Source organism: Oryctolagus cuniculus, chromosome 10 (assembly GCF_051225735.1).
Source record: "Oryctolagus cuniculus isolate XC-2025 breed Fujian yellow rabbit chromosome 10, ASM5122573v1, whole genome shotgun sequence".
Lineage (NCBI taxonomy): Eukaryota > Metazoa > Chordata > Mammalia > Lagomorpha > Leporidae > Oryctolagus > Oryctolagus cuniculus.
This window is the reverse complement of record NC_142876.1, coordinates 105,770,246-105,786,047: the sequence shown is the minus strand read 5'-3', so window position 1 is coordinate 105,786,047 and position 15,802 is coordinate 105,770,246. Positions and strand designations below refer to the sequence as shown.

General features: G+C 45.4%; 1 protein-coding gene across 3 annotated transcripts in view; it reads left to right on the top strand.

Moving 5' to 3' along the window:
- Positions 1-8,954, top strand: part of ABHD5 (abhydrolase domain containing 5, lysophosphatidic acid acyltransferase) — a 37,986-nt gene extending 29,032 nt beyond the window's left edge. For all 3 annotated transcript variants that reach the window (XM_089306443.1, XM_008260224.5, XM_089306442.1), the window contains 4 exons: positions 309-463; positions 3,052-3,163; positions 5,703-5,889; positions 6,436-8,954. In XM_089306443.1, the coding sequence (XP_089162569.1) occupies positions 309-463; positions 3,052-3,163; positions 5,703-5,889; positions 6,436-6,525 (544 nt within the window). In that variant the 3' untranslated portion in view covers positions 6,526-8,954. The remainder of the gene's footprint in view (positions 1-308; positions 464-3,051; positions 3,164-5,702; positions 5,890-6,435) is intronic.
- The last annotated feature ends 6,848 nt before the right edge of the window (positions 8,955-15,802 follow it).

The following is a 15,802-nucleotide window of genomic DNA, read 5'->3' as shown; positions in this document are numbered from 1 at the left end:
CATGGGTCGCAGGGGCCCAAGCACTTGGGCCATCTTCTGCTGCTTTCCCAGGTGAATTAGCAGAGAGCTGGATCGGAAACGGAGCATCTGGAACTCAAACTGGCACTCACATGGGATGCCAACTAGTGCATGAATATCAAAAATTTATGCATAATAGCAACATGATATAACTTGTTTACCCATCAGTATTCTCTTCAATGTGATGGTGTTTGAAGGTAATTAATTATGCCTTTACTTTATAGACCATGTTTTTTAAGGTGTTAGGAAGAATTTACCAAGTGCATTTGAATCTGTTCTCTCCCCAACAGGGTTAATCATCTCATTTTAGTGGAGCCATGGGGTTTTCCTGAGCGACCAGACCTTGCTGATCAAGACAGACCCATTCCAGTGTGGATCAGAGCCCTGGGAGCAGCGCTGACTCCCTTTAACCCTCTAGCTGGCCTGAGAATTGCAGGACCCTTTGGTGAGTCCCAAGCAAGCCAAGTTTATAGATGAGCAGTAGAAGAGCAGTATTCACCAACCACCATTTTTCATCAGAATCTTAAAGCTAAGCAAACAAAAACACTTAAACCCACACTTTGCCCTCCTCCTCTGAGGAGTACTAGGCCATGCATAAAGAGGAAGGAAGCCAGATTCTTCTTGGAAAGTAGTCTTTGTGTTGTCAACACTACCAGTTACCAGCAAAGCAGAAAAGGAGGGAGATGCAGAGGATGATGTTAGTCACTTTTTCACCTTCTGGAAAAAGCCAGGCAAGCAAGCAAGCAAGCAAGGTGTCTTTGGGAACTGTGTGTGCCAGCACAGGGCACTGGGGGAGGTGCGGCACACTGAGCTGTGATGACGGGCTGTGGGTCACAAAGCCTGGTTTGATGGGGTGGCTGACAGGTACCACCACACTCAGGGGTTCCTTCCCTTCTCCGTGATGTCAGAGTGTTGGGAACGTGAAGTCATTCTTTTCCTCACACATTCTGGGGACTCACATTTTTCTGGTCCTATTATGAGGTGCCAGTGTTTAGTCTCTGGTTTAGGATATTTCTCAGCCCCACAGCCATGGTAATTTCCTTCCCTCACTGTCACAAATGATGGTGATCTAACAGCTAAAATGTGCCATCAACCCAGAAGTCCATCATCTGATGACTGGATAAAGAAACTGTGGAATATATGCATTATGGAATACTACTCAGCCATAAAAAAGAATGAAATCTTGTCTTTCACAACAAAATGGAAGCAGTTGGAGACCATTATGCTTAGTGATGTAAGCTAGTCCCCGAAAGACAAATATATGTTTTCTCCTGATTTCTGGTGACTAATGTGCAGAGGTACAAAAAATACAATGTATGTGAATGAACTTGCCATTTTTTGATTATTGTATACAGCCCTTGTCTGTATTCCTGAGGAACAGAGGTTTTTCTGCTTACTGCTTGTTGAATTCTGTGTTAAGTGGAGGGTTGAGCTTGTTTTTATAAAGTAAGTTGAAAGTGTGTCATTGCAAAAATTAAAAATGAGGAGGAGGAGGAAGAGTGAGGCAAGGGAAGGAGGATTGGGTGGGATGTATCATGATGCTTTTAAAACTGTATGTGTGAGGCCAGCGCCGCGGCTCAATAGGCTAATCCTCCACCTAGCGGCGCCGGCACACCGGGTTCTAGTCCCGGTCGGGGCGCCGGATTCTGTCCCGGTTGCCCCTCTTCCAGGCCAGCTCTCTGCTATGGCCTGGGAGTGCAGTGGAGGATGGCCCAAGTGCTTGGGCCCTGCACCCCGTGGAAGACCAGGATAAGTACCTGGCTCCTGCCTTTGGATCAGCGTGGTGTGCTGGCCACAGCACACCAGCCGTGGTGGCCATTGGAGGGTGAACCAACAGCAAAGGAAGACCTTTCTCTCTGTCTCTGTCTCTCTCCCTGTCCACTCTGCCTGTAAAAACAAAACAAAACAAAACAAAACAAAAACAAAAACTGTATATGTGAAATAAATGAGATATTTTCCCTTTATAGAAGTAAATTTAAAAACCAAACCAACAAATTATGGTATTCTGCACCTCTGCCTGTGCCTTCTCTGCTCCTGTCAGTCAGGAGTGCTTTTGGCTGAAGTGACTCAGTGGTGTAAGCCGTGAGTCTGTAGGCGTGGTGCCGGCACTTGTTCTAGCGGCCATTGCTTGGGCTTAGGGTTTGAGTGTGGGTTTGTGATTCTCTTGACCTTCTTCCTCATGGTCTTCGGTGTTCCCGGGGGTTGGAGGAAGGGTCAGCTTTCTTCAGTGTTGATGCTATAGAAAATTTGACTTCTTTTAGCAAGGTAGAAACCGAAGCTCGAGAGGATGGATGAAGGTGTCGAAATAACTGCCACCATGCTCCCCGTAGATTCTGCTCCCCTCTGCCCAGCCCTGGTCCCTCTTTGCCCCCATCCCTTTGGGTGAGCAGAGCAGTGAGAGTATGGACTCAGAAGAGGGCCGGCGGCTGACCTGGTGACCTGACCAGGCTTCCCCAGGGCTTTTCCCTGCCCCAGGGATGTTCCCCTTCCCTCACAGAGCCAGCCCTCCTCCGGTGAACTACACACGTGCTTCACGTAGTCTCTGTCATCCTGAAGTACACGTGGATGTTCCTGGGTCACGGGCACACAGCTGGCAGTGTGAGAAATGTAAAGTCTGAGAAGAACTTAGGAGACCGTGCCGGGGAAGGGAGCATCCCAGGAGCAGAGCCGTCTGTCTCATTGTTGCTGCCCTTGGGGTGGAGGCGTAATTCCTTCAAAGATAGGGAGAGAGTGCCCATGTCCAAGTGAGACCTTGCTAGAATAAAGACACACAAGTGCAAGTCTTAGAAAACTGCCTTATTAACTTAAGCACATCTGTAAGTCAATATACTGCACTCCTGAATTATTTTAATCTTTGGGGAACTCGAGAGCAGCTTGGAGGGTATGTGCTTTGTTTCCAGTTAAAATACTTATTTGAATACATGGATGCATGTATGCACGTAGCACTCGTTATGCCAGCCAGCACCAAAACTTTGTCTAGTGTTCAGTTAATTATAGTTTAAAACGTGCATGTTTGTGTTTCTTATTCAACAGGTTTAAGTCTAGTGCAGCGTTTGAGACCCGATTTCAAACGGAAGTACTCGTCGATGTTTGAGGACGATACTGTGACAGAGTACATCTATCACTGTAACGTGCAGACGCCCAGGTAAGGCCCTGGCTCTCCGTGTGCCCTGTCTGTGTCGTAGACTTCTGAGAAGCTCTGAGCAGTCTGGAAGCCTTTTTTGCAGTCGTTAACTAGACTTGAAAGGACAGGCATCTAATATTCCTTAGTGGACTCATCTATTCGGAGTCGGTGCTGGGCTCTGCTGGGGATTAAAAGCTAAAACATATTTTCTTCCCCTACAGTGCTCAGGGGAAAGTTGCGGAGTTCTTGGTCTTGGGCATGGTGGGATGTAAAGAAGAATTTCATAGAAACCAGTGTTTCCCAGACTGAGTATGAATGTTCCACAAAATATAATACCCCACATATATCCTGACAGTGATTTTAAGGCGAGGAGGGGGAGGTCATGAAAGCACAGTAGCCAAAGGAAGCAAGAGGACCGAACATTTTTTTTTTTTTCTAAATATTGATGTATTCATTTGAATGTCAGGGTCACAGACAGGAAGAGACAGAAAGAAGTCTTTCTGTCTATTGATTCACTTCCCAAATGGGCACAATGGCCAGAGCTGGGCCAATTTGAAGCTGGGAGTCAGGAGCTTCTTCCAGGTCTCCTTTGTGGGTACAGGGGCCCAAGGACTTGGGCCATTGTCTACCACCTTCCCAGGCGCATTAGCAAGGAGCTGGATTGGAAGTGGAGCAGCCAGGATTTGAACCAGGATTCCAGCAACGTAAGGAGTGGCTTTACCCACTGCACTACAGTGTTGGCTCCCCAAACATGGTTTTTAAAAATATTGCTATGTTGGCCGGTGCCGTGGCTCACTAGGCTAATCCTCCGCCTTGCGGCACCAGCACACCAGGTTCTAGTCCCGGTTGGGGCGCCGGATTCTGTCCCGGTTGCCCCTCTTCCAGGGCAGCTCTCTGCTGTGGCCAGGGAGTGCAGTGGAAGATGGCCCAAGTTATTGGGCCCTGCACCCCATGGGAGACCAGGAGAAGTACCTGGCTCCTGCCATCGGATCAGCGCGGTGCGCCAGCCGCGGCGGCCATTGGAGGGTGAACCAACGGCAAAGGAAGACCTTTCTCTCTGTCTCTCTCTCTCACTGTCCACTCTGCCTGTCAAATAAATAAATAAATAAATAAAAATATTGCTGTGAATGTTGAGTGCAAGGTGCCAGTGGAGTGAACAGTCTGAAGACGGCAGGGAGTTAGGACAGGGGCCCTAGTTTTGAGAATGGAGTATAAAGATGAGAGCTGCACTTGAGTGCCTTGTCGTGTACCAGACTTATTGAGGGAGCTTGTGAAAACCGTGAGCCCTGTTTCTAATGCCCTGGTTCAGCAGTTCTGGGCTGCAGCTCTAACTGATATGCAGGTAGTTTCTGTTGAGGTGGGCTGTAGACATGACTCTTCTCCTTTCTAGGACTGAGGGTCAAAGGGAAGGCTGAGAGGCTAGATGCAAGAGTCTCCCTTTGGGCAGAAGACATGTCCAGCTGCTTTAATAAGAAACACTGAGGCCATCGAGGCTGTTCTTAGGTGTAGCTGGAGGCTCCGCATTTAAATGGAGCAGGCTGGAGATTCTCTGCCAAGAGTGAGGGGGCCAGAGGATGGGGGTCTCAGGAGACTGAGTTTTTGTGACTTGCTGAGCACTTGGATGAGGTGGATCTGCACACTCTGGTGACTTGTTCCAGGAGGTTTAGGCATTTGTTCCAGGGACATTGTCGTTCACTCTTTACTTTCTCTCATTTCATGATCACATGTGCTGATATAGTCTGACTTTGTTGCCTTTCTCATGGCGAAACTCAAATTCTTCATAAAGGGCCTAGCTCTGCAAAAGTGGCGGAAACTGTAGGAAAGTGGACCTCTTTGTGGAGTTTGCAGGAATATGCAGTCTGAGTTTCTTTTTTTTCTTTTCTCTCTCTTTTTTTTTTTTTTTTTAAAGATTTTATTTATTTGAGAGGTAGAGTTTTAGATAGTGAGAGGGAGAGACAGAGAGAAAGGTCTTCCCTCCGTTGGTTCACTCCCCAGATGGCTACAACAGCCGGAGCTGCACTGATCTGAAGCCAGAAGCCAGGAACTTCTTCCTGGTCTCCTGTGTGGGTGCAGGGGCCCAAGTACTTGGGCCATCTTCTACTGCTTTCCCAGGCCACAGCAGAGAGCTGGATTGGAAGAAGGGCAGCCGGCACTAGAACCAGTGCCCATATAGGATGCCGGCACTGCAGGCAGAGGATTAACCTACTACACCATGGCACTGGCCCCTAGTCTGAGTTTCTTAACCTGGCCATGGTTTTGCCGTTGTGAGGAAGAAGCTGGTGCTGTGAACCCCTGGGAAATCCAACATCCACATCCGAGTGAAAAGTATATTTTCACTGTCACCGCAGTAAGGCATTTCCTGATTAGAGAATTAGGATTACATGTTTTGGCTTAGAAGGAGATAACTAATTTTTAATCTGCTAGAACATATAGTCCCTCTTCAGTATTCCTGTTTTATTTTCTATGAAACAGAGGTTTTTCTTAGATTTGGAGAAGCTTAATGCAATACCTACCCACCTCCAGAAAGTCCTACAGTATGACTTTCTTCTTCCCTTTAAAGTGGCGAGACAGCTTTCAAGAATATGACAATCCCTTACGGGTGGGCGAAAAGACCCATGCTCCAGCGAATTGGTAAAATGCATCCTGACATTCCAGTGTCTGTGATCTTCGGCGCCCGGTCCTGCATAGATGGCAACTCTGGCACCAGCATCCAGTCATTGCGACCACACTCATACGTGAAGACAATAGTGAGTTGACCTTGGGTTTGGTGTTCAGGTGCAGATGTGGTCTGTTGCCGTCTCCCTTTGCTGTCACACCTGGGCTGGACCTGCCGCCTCAGTCAGACCTGATGGGGCCAGCGTTTGACTCACATGAGTCTTCATGTCCATAGAGCAAGGCACCTTTCTGAGGGGCCCTTCCTGACCCTAGAGCCACAGCAGCGGTATTAACAGAGCCTGAAAGAGGGACTGACCCTGTGTGTGTCTCTCAGCTAACTCCCACCTCCACCTCCCAAGGCAGCACACCCACATTGTGTTCAGTCTGTCTGTTGGCCCTTTCACTGACAGTCAACTTAGCGGGTATTTTTGTTTTCACATACGAAAATTTTATGAAGAGTCAGTAGGTTTCCCTAGTCTTAGATCCTTTTGGTGGAAATAATAATTACTGTAGATCAGTGTTGCTTATTCTTTTATGTGTCATTTAAATGGAGCGGCTCTCAGTCTGATTTTCCAAGTGCCTTTGCTTATATATCATAGTGTTGGTTAAATGCCGTCTGCCTGCCTTTCCTCGTCCAGGCTATTCTTGGAGCTGGGCATTACGTGTATGCAGATCAACCGGAAGAGTTCAACCAGAAAGTAAAGGAGATCTGCGACTCTGTGGACTGAGCGCGGCGAGGCTTTGCTGGAGCTGCAGGCCCATGCCAGCTCCTCCGCAGTGACCGCCAGCCTGCCGTGAACAGTGACAAACACAAGATACACGTGAAGCAGTTGTCCGACTGCACCTCGCACGTTTAAACCAACCAGTGCCTTCTAGATCGGCTTGCCTCTCTCCTCTGCAGAGGTGACGTTCACCAGAGTCTCCAAAGTTAATAGCTTTAATAAAGGGTTATTTGTCCCTCTGATGTACTGAAAAATTGTAATTTTTCAACTGAAAGTTTTTCATTTTTATCTAACTTTGCTAGTTAAGTACATTTTTATATTGCAGTTTATAATTGCCAATTTAAAGAAGTGATTTCTGGGTCTATTGTGTTATATATTATAAAGGTGCACTTTATTGTCCTTGTCTGTGTATTTGCTTTGTCTAGTGACTTATATAGGTAATCCAGATTTAATGTGTAAACATTTGTCTTTTTTTTTTTTTTTTTTTTTTTAGAATACTTCATTTTTGAGATGGAGTGTCAACATAGGTTTTTGGCTAAAAGGATGGGAATTAATCACTAACATTAGTTTTTCTAGTTTTTCTCTGCTTTATATTTAAGGCTGTAAAGCCACGTTCAGCATTTTAAATGTAATTCATCCTGCCATGCAGTCCACAACTAACCTTTGGAAACTTGCGTGTGTGCTTCAGTTCTATACTTCCAAGGAAACATGACGTTAACGCTGAAGCGATTCAAGGACTGAAAAGCCTTAACTGGAAAGTCTGCCCCTTTTTTCACTCTCCATTGAGTCTGTGCTTTTCTTTAACCAAGATGCAGCCACTGGAACAGCTTTCCTCAGGGAAGGGGGTTTTAATACTGTTCCATTCCAGAAGCCAAGTCATGTCATGTCTCCCTTAACAACTAAATCTTCTAGATGGCTGCTAAAACTGGATTATGTTTTTACCACTAAAATATGAAAATGAGTGGTGCTGTTATGTCCCACAGCACCAGAAATGAGCAAGCACTTTTTTTTTTAATTATTAATAGTATCAGGCCAGCGCCGCGGCTTACTAGGCTAATCCTCTGCCTGCGGCGCCAGCTCCCCAGGTTCTAGTCCTGGTTGCTCCTCTTCCAGTCCAGCTCTCCGCTGTGGCCCAGCAAGGCAGTGGAGGATGGCCCAAGTGCTTGGGCCCTGCACCCACATGGGAGACCAGGAGGAAGCACCTGGCTCCTGGCTTCAGATCGGTGCAGCGCCGGCCGTAGTGGCCATTTGGGGGGGTGAACCAATGGAAGGAAGACCTTTCTGTCTCTCTCTCTCTCTCACTGTCTAACTCTGCCTGTCTGCTGTTAAAAAAAAAAAAAGTATCATCATGTTGGCTGAATCATTTAAATACTTGAAGTTACAGTATCAGAATTCTCTAGTGTTGATTGAACTATTTGACCACAACTACTATCAAGTGTAGCATTTTCTAACAGTTTTTAAATGAGGAAAACTTCTTTGAAACTGTGAAAAAGCTCCATGTGGCAACTGGCTGCTGAGAAAAACTCTTCACAAAAGAAAAGTGAATGGAATGGTTGGCAACCAGGCATCTTGGCCTTGGTTTTGCTGTCTGCCTCTCTAGGGGAAAGGCGGTTATGTAAACAAACAGTGAACTAGAGCACATAATAGGTTAATGGTTTGGGTTATTGCATTTTTAAAATGGGTAATTAGGAAATTTGTGGTTGTTAAGAAATGTAAGGTTGTTACCACTATTGATTAACTGCCAGGAAGACTGAATGTCCTATTTTCAGCATTATCTCCCCAACAAAAGGATAGGCAAATGATGTCGAAACGTGGCCAACAGCCTCCCAGTGAGCAGTTTGTCTCCTTTGTCACATTAACTAGGTTAGTACAGGCAGGCAACGTGGGAACCAAGATGGCTGTCTAATAGTTGTACCTTCAGAACACAGATAGTTTATAGTTAGTAGGGTAGCCAGATTCGTACCTGTCAGTGATACAGATAATTTGGCAGAGATATTTTTATTGGACCCACTCTGCAGCCTTTCTTAACGACCCTTTGCTGGGTAGCCGTTTTCATCTGTACAAGAAAGCTTCTGCGTGGGGGAACTTGGCCCTGGAAGGCAAGTTACTGGTTTCGCTTAGTAAATGGGGTTTCTGACCAGAGACATGCCAAGTGATTCAGGAAAAGGATGTGCCTAAATACCAGTGAAACGCACTTCCCTACTAACTGAATTTACTTCATTTGGAAAATGTTGTCATAATTCTTTTAACAGTTGCATTTTACCTTGGGGTATCTGTAATGTGAATATCGAAGTAGCAGATATTCACAATCCCAGAATTCCTGAAAATACAGAGGGTGCTAAATGTTTTCTTAAAAGAAAATTCGATTGCAGTATTGGGTCTTTGCTAAGTTATGCACAATGTATTTTAACAAATAAATTTTGCTGTGGTAGTCACTTTCTGAGTCTTTGGTGTTGGTTGGTGTCTGTTGGTGGCGTTATCACAGGGCCGTGGAGCCGCTGAGTGTCCAGTAACCTCCTCCGTCGTCTGTGGGAAGGCTGCTGTGCAGGTGTCGGGGCCGCCCCACTGCTTGACCTGTGCCCACACATCCCCTGTGGCTTTCTGTCTTCTTTCTCCTATTTCTAAAACTAAAATTTTCAAAAAACAATTGCCTCAGGTTAAAGTGTAATTTATAGAGTACTTTTGACATGTCTCCATTCGTATACATGTGTTATATTTAAAAGACTGTACCAGAGTCCAAGAAAACAAAAGGGTTTTTTCCTGTACCAGAGTATTAGAAACAAACAAACAAACAAACAAAAAACACAAGAATAGGCAGAAGAACCCTAGAAATCGTCCGAGGGGAAGGAAGAATAACCCTACTAGACATGTTAACAGAATGCAGCCACCCAGCACTCAATGTCAGTGATAATATTCAGAAAATTGCTTTAATAGACGTTTTGGTTGTTGCATAATCATCGCAGTGTTGCTACCATGTCATTCAGCAGTATAATCTTACAAGGCCGCCGTCGTATAGGTGGTCTGTCATTGACTGAACATCATTACATAGCACGTGGCTGTGATCAGTACAGTGAGAGAACATGAATTTAGTATATGGTACAGGAATGGAGGCAAAGACTTGAAGATGGTGTTGAGACAAGTATGGTAACCATATAGAAAAAAATAAAATTGAATCCACTTCTCACATTGTGTACAGGATAGGATCTGAATGGACCGAAGACCCAGTTGTGAAGTTGAAACCATTCAGTGATTAGAAGCACACATGTGAATTCCTGTAGACGCTGAAGGTGGGAAAAACTTTCCTAGCACTCAAAATTCCGAAACAATACGAAAGTTTCTATCTTTAACTAAAAGGAATAATTTTAAATGTCTTCCTCCCCCAAAAGCAAGGTTCAAAAATGAATAAGAAACTGGCAAAAATATTTGCAGCCTTTATCTATCACCAAGGCTAATTATAGTGCTAATACACGAAGAATTTCTTAGCTTTGACATGAACCTGGAAGAAGAATGGATAAAAAGTTGTGAACAAACAATTCACAAAAATAAAATAAAATGCAAGTAACTAAAATAAATGAAGATGTGCATAATCAGAGACATTCCGATTAAAATTACTGCGACACCATTTCTTACCTGTCAGATTAGGGAAAACTCTAAGTTAACACGATGCAGTGGGGGAGAACGTGTACTCGACGTCCCTTGGATGGAATCTGTTAATAACTAGCAGCATAATACATGAGTTTATTCTTCAACCTGGCAGCTCTAAGAATACACTAAGATAGACTGACAAGAACATGAAGTAATATATCAGAGGTCTCCATTACAGTGTTATTTATAACAGCCAAAGATCAGACACCACTCGGGTCTTCTTGATAGGGAACTGAAGGAAGAAGTGATGGTATGTCCACGCAGTGAAATACTGCGCAGCTTTGAAAGGGAAGGAGGGCTATTTCTGAATATTGTTAAGTTGTCTCCAGAACATAGGAAGTGAACAGGATCTTTGATGACTGCCTGTGCTACAAGGAAGAAAGAGACAAATCAAAAGTATATATGTACTTCTATTTTGTAAGATTTATTTTATTTGAAAGGCAGAGAGAACAGAGGTCTATTCCTCACGTGGCTGAGGCCAGACTAGGCCGAGTCCAGGAGCCCAGAACTCCTATCTGGGTCTGCCATGTGGCTGCTTTCCCAGGCACATTAGCAGGGAGCTGGATGGGAGGCGGAGCAGCCTGGACTCAAATAGGTGCTCCCATATGGGATGTCCATGTTGTAAGTGGTGGCTTAATCCATTATACCACCAGGGCAGTCCCACTTCTCTTTTTTTTTTTTTTTTTTTTTTTTAAGGACTGGAAGGATTAGTTAGAGCGAATAAGTAATGAACTGGTTCTCTTGGTCTGTTGGTGTAGTGGTCAGGAGCTGGACAATTTCCATTACTATCTGTAATGGAAATTAAAGAGAAAGCAACTCTTAAACTATGTATCAGGTTGGGCAATTGTGTTGCCACACACGGAAAAATCAAATGACTTGAAACCGCAAAGAAAACTACATTCGGCAGTTTTATTTTTAGCAGTGATCTTACTGTCATTTTGAGACTGTGTGGGTATTTGTATATGATAAAGCAAATATTTACGCAGGTGGAACTAAGAGCCAAGATTTTTAGAAGAGAAAAGAACACAAATGCAACCAAGTAAGAACCCTGTAATTTTGTATTTGAATTGGAAAGACCAGTAAAATTCTGCGATTTATTTTCTTTCTGAAAAATATATATGGCACAGCTTTGTCCACTAAAATGCCCTGGAAATAACCACAACCTAGCAATAAGGTCCACCGTAGCACCCAGGCTCACCTACTCACTAGACGGGGTAGGGAAAAGATAAGATGAGTGTGGAACCCCTCGTGTCAGGAAGGTCACGGGCAAAGGATGAAGATGCTGACTTGAAAGGGCTTCCATTGGCCAAAGGTGGGATACTTTGAGCACTGCACAGAATACGGGTGACGTGTGCTACATAGAAAGTCCATAAGGCCATGATGCTGCTGAACCAACTTGGCCACTTTTGGAGGTGGCTGGAGCACCAATTCAATACTGTGAAAATTGCTGACACGAGAAATGAAGTGTTTATCCTGTTGTCATCCCGCTGGAGGAGTGACAGGGTCAGGACACCACCATTTTGCTACCTCTGACTGCAGCTGTGCAACGCGCTCACTGAGAAGCTGCTGGGAACGTTTTGCTGGGTGGCTCGCAGTGGCAACATCCAGAGCCAGTGATGCCAGCATTCCTGACACAGGAGCAGCCAGACGGGTCCCGCGTGCTGGAGTGGCTGGTGGTTTACGGCCCTGAGCACAGTGGCACCTGAGTCTGATCACGCCTGGAACAATGTCAACACAGGAGCTCGAGGGACAGGTTAAACAGCACACTACAAACCCAGAATGCAGGAAACTGTATGAACCGTCAGATTTCTTCAGCACAATCAAGGTGCAACGAGAAACTGCTAGTGGGACTTAAAGGTCAGAGAAAGTTGAAGGACTTTGGATCTTCAATTGGATGAAACTCAACTGGGCATCAGATGACTTTAGGAATTATCAGTTTGTTGGGTAAGATAATGGGATAGTAACTTTTTTTTTTTTTAATCTCTGACCTGTTAACAGATATATACTGAAGTGTTTGTGGTTGAAGTTATGACTGGAATTTACCTGCAAACACTCCCCAGGATTGGAGACCATGGGCAGGACAAAGGCAGAGTGTTCTGTTGCTGCTGAGTGACAGACACACAGGAGTGGGCTCATGGGCGCTGAAAGGCTCGTTCCTGTCGCTCCCCCTCTTCGTGGAGGAACGACACAGGACCCTGCGCTGTTCTTTTGTCTGCTCGGCCCTCCCCGGGTTTGCTGCTGGTTCTTCCCGGGTTGGCTGCCGACCCTTCCACCTCCGTGGAAGGGCGGTTCCCCCTGCTACTTTCCCCACTTCCGCGGGGGAGCGGCACACCGCCGGCCGGCTCTCTCAGGGGCTGCTCAGGTGTTCCTCAGGTGTTCCTTCAGATAGATGTTCCTGGTGCATGTTGTCTCTCTCCTCCTTTATAGTCCTCTTCCACCAATCCCAACTCTGCTACCCACACGCCGAATACACTGCTCTCCTCCAATCAGGAGCAGCTCCTGCTGTTTATTGGTTGAACTGGAGGCAGCTGTGTAGAAGCTGTTACTCCCTTCTCAGCGCCATATTGTGGGAGAGCAGATGCATAGAATAAGTCTTAATTCCAGTAACTTAGTCTAGTCCGAGTTGCTCCCAGTTGCTCCCCACACGTTCCTCTACTGTTGTGTACGGACAATGCCAGGAGAGACACCTTTTCCTAGATGTGAAGACTGAGCAGAGTGGATTATAGGTGGAGGAGGAATGGAATAGCCCAGCAGAGAGAATGTGATAGTGCAGGACAGCAGGTCGGCCAAGGGTAGCGGTCGTTCCCGGGGACTGCTGGCGGGGCTGGAGTAGCTGCCGTGCTGTGGCAAAGACTAGGGGTCTTTGAAAAATTGCGCATTAAGAAAAAACTAAGCGTGGGTTTCAAAAGTGATTCACACAAAAATGAACTTACTTTCAAAAATGTTATTGGAGAGGTAGACAGCTCTCATCTGTGGAGTCACTCCCCCAAGTGCCCATAATGGCCAAGCCTGGGCCAGGCTGAAGTCAGGAGGTGGGAAATCCATCCAGCTCTCCCAGGAGGTGAGGTTCCAACTGCCCTGGCCCCCACTTGCTTCCTCCCAGCAATTAGCAGGAATCTGCACTTGATCTTTGCTAAAAGGCTGAGTAGTGATTATTAGCAGGAATCCAGATGTGAGAGCAGAACTGGGATTTGAACCCGGGTACTCTGAATGCGATGCAGGTGTCCCAATGGATGTCTTAACCCCTGGCCAAACACCTCCCCCTAAGCTTCTCTTTGACTTCCGTTTTCCTATGAACTTTTTTTTAATTTTAAGATTTATGTATTTATATGAAAGAGTTACACAGAGAGAGGAGAGGCAGAGAGAGAGAGAGAGTGAGTTTCGATCTGCTAGTTCACTGCCTAGCTGGCTGCAATGGCCAGAGCTGTGCTGATCCAAAGCCAGGAGCCAGGAGCTTCTTCTGGGTCTCCCACATGGGTACAGGTGCCGAAGCACTTGGGCCACCTTCTACTGCTTCCTCAGGCCATAGCAGAGAGCTGGATTGGAAGTAGAGCAACTGGGACTAGAACCGGTGCCCATATGGGTTGCTGGCACTGCAGGCAGCGGCTTTACTCGCTACACCACAACACCCGGCCTCTATGAACATTTTAAAGTGCCTATAGCAAAATTCTAAGTGCTCCATGCCACTTGACTCGGCAGGTTTTTTTTTTTCCCAAGGTCATGTGCTCCAAATCCACCAGCGCCAGTCGACAAAGGCATTCACAAAAAATGTCCATGGCAACGTTGAAATATTAAAAAGTCTGGAACCAAACACCACTGATTACATTATCATATATCATACATGGGAATATTTTTCAGCCTCAAAAATGACGTAGATCTATAGGAGGCAATATAGGAAATTTCTAAAATATCTTTAAAAACTAACATGCAGACTAATTCACATGTATTTTTATAGACATATATGCACACGTAAGTGTGTCCCTGTGTACGGACTAGTGTGTGTGTGAAGTTATGTGAAGATGTACTCACACACATGCTCCGACATGTATAGACATCTGGGGGAGTTTATTGACAGTGGTTGGATTTGGACAACGACAGCTGTTTCTGTTGTGTTATCTCTTTGTAACTTTGGATCCTTGAGCATTCGTTATGTTTTAGCAAAAACTCTTGGTTAGTAGGAGCAAGAAAACACACAACTGAAGGGTCTTCCTGGCAATGCTGTCATCTGTGGGGGTGTGCAGGTTCAGATTAGGGGGTACAGACAAGTGTTCAAGATATACAAGGAGGTAAGACTCAGAACTTAATTACTGAGAAGTGAGCTGTTAAGTTATAACCGGGCCATCCCTGTTCTTAGTCTGGAAGCACAGTCCCAACCCAAAACCAGCCTCTTTGTGTATCTTTTTTTTTTGCTTAAACTTATAAGGGGTGCCTGAGTTAGGATATATACGTTTCTCTGTATCTCTGTATCTGTTAAGCTCCTCCATCTTATATCCTCCACCATATCTGCTGTTTTCTCTAAAAACTCTCCTATATTTTTTAATGTCTTATTAAGTTAGAAATGTTTAGAATTTATTTGGTTGTTGTCAGGCAGTAACCTGGCTATAGCATCACTTAATTGCATTAGCTCCCAGATTTAAAATTTAAAAACATTCTTATCAAGTAGCTTTCTGAATGACATGGTCAGGAATTTATTCCATTATATAACAGTTTAATTCTTGCCTTTTTTTTTTTACATTTCCGTTTGAGACTTGAGAGGTTTCCAGGAAGTGCCTATTAATTTATTTGAGAATTCAGAATTAACCAAGCCTACTTTTTTTTTTTTACTAAAGTATTGTATTGTATTGTATTGTATTGTATTGTATTGATTTCAAGAGGTGGGTCACTTGACAGGTGTGAAGTGTCAGCATTTTTTGAAAAAAGATCTATTTATTTGAGAGGCAGAATTATAGACAGAGGGAAAGACGGAGAGAGGTGTACTCCCCAAATGGAGCTTCTTCCAGGTCTCCCACATGGGTACAGGGGCCCAAGCACTTGGACCATCTTCCACTGCTTTTCCCAGGCCATTAGCAGGGAGGTGGAATGGAAGTGGAGCAGCCAGGACTTGAACTGGCACCCACATGGGATGTGGAACCTGCAGGTAGAGGCTTAACCTACTGTGCCACAGCGCCGGCCCTGAAGGCTCAGTTCTTACCCTGGTTTGCCACATTGTGTGTTCCTGGACTCTTGTCGTGGCGACAGGTGTGAAAAGGTAAGTCTCCGGCCTAGTTCCTCCTTGGGAGAATGGGAAAGATGCAGCAGTCACAATGAGCGGAGTAGGGGAAGGAGTACGTTATAAACATCCCTGCTGTACTGTGTTCATTGTGAGCTGCTCCCTAGCTTGCAGCTCTGCAAGTTTCTATAATTGGAAGGTAGAGCAATGGGAACAATTCAACGTGGGGACCAAGGTGCCAGACAGGAACGACTGGGATTCCATCAACCTGTGCCAAGCAGCCTACCCTCCTTCTGCTGTTACCAAAGCCCTCACAGATCCTCAACATTCGTCTCTTCAGGGCCTGAAGATACGGTTTACACAGGATGGAAGGGACGCTGAGGCCAGGGCCCGGGACAGTCAGAGATGAACAAGAATGTAGCAGATGCT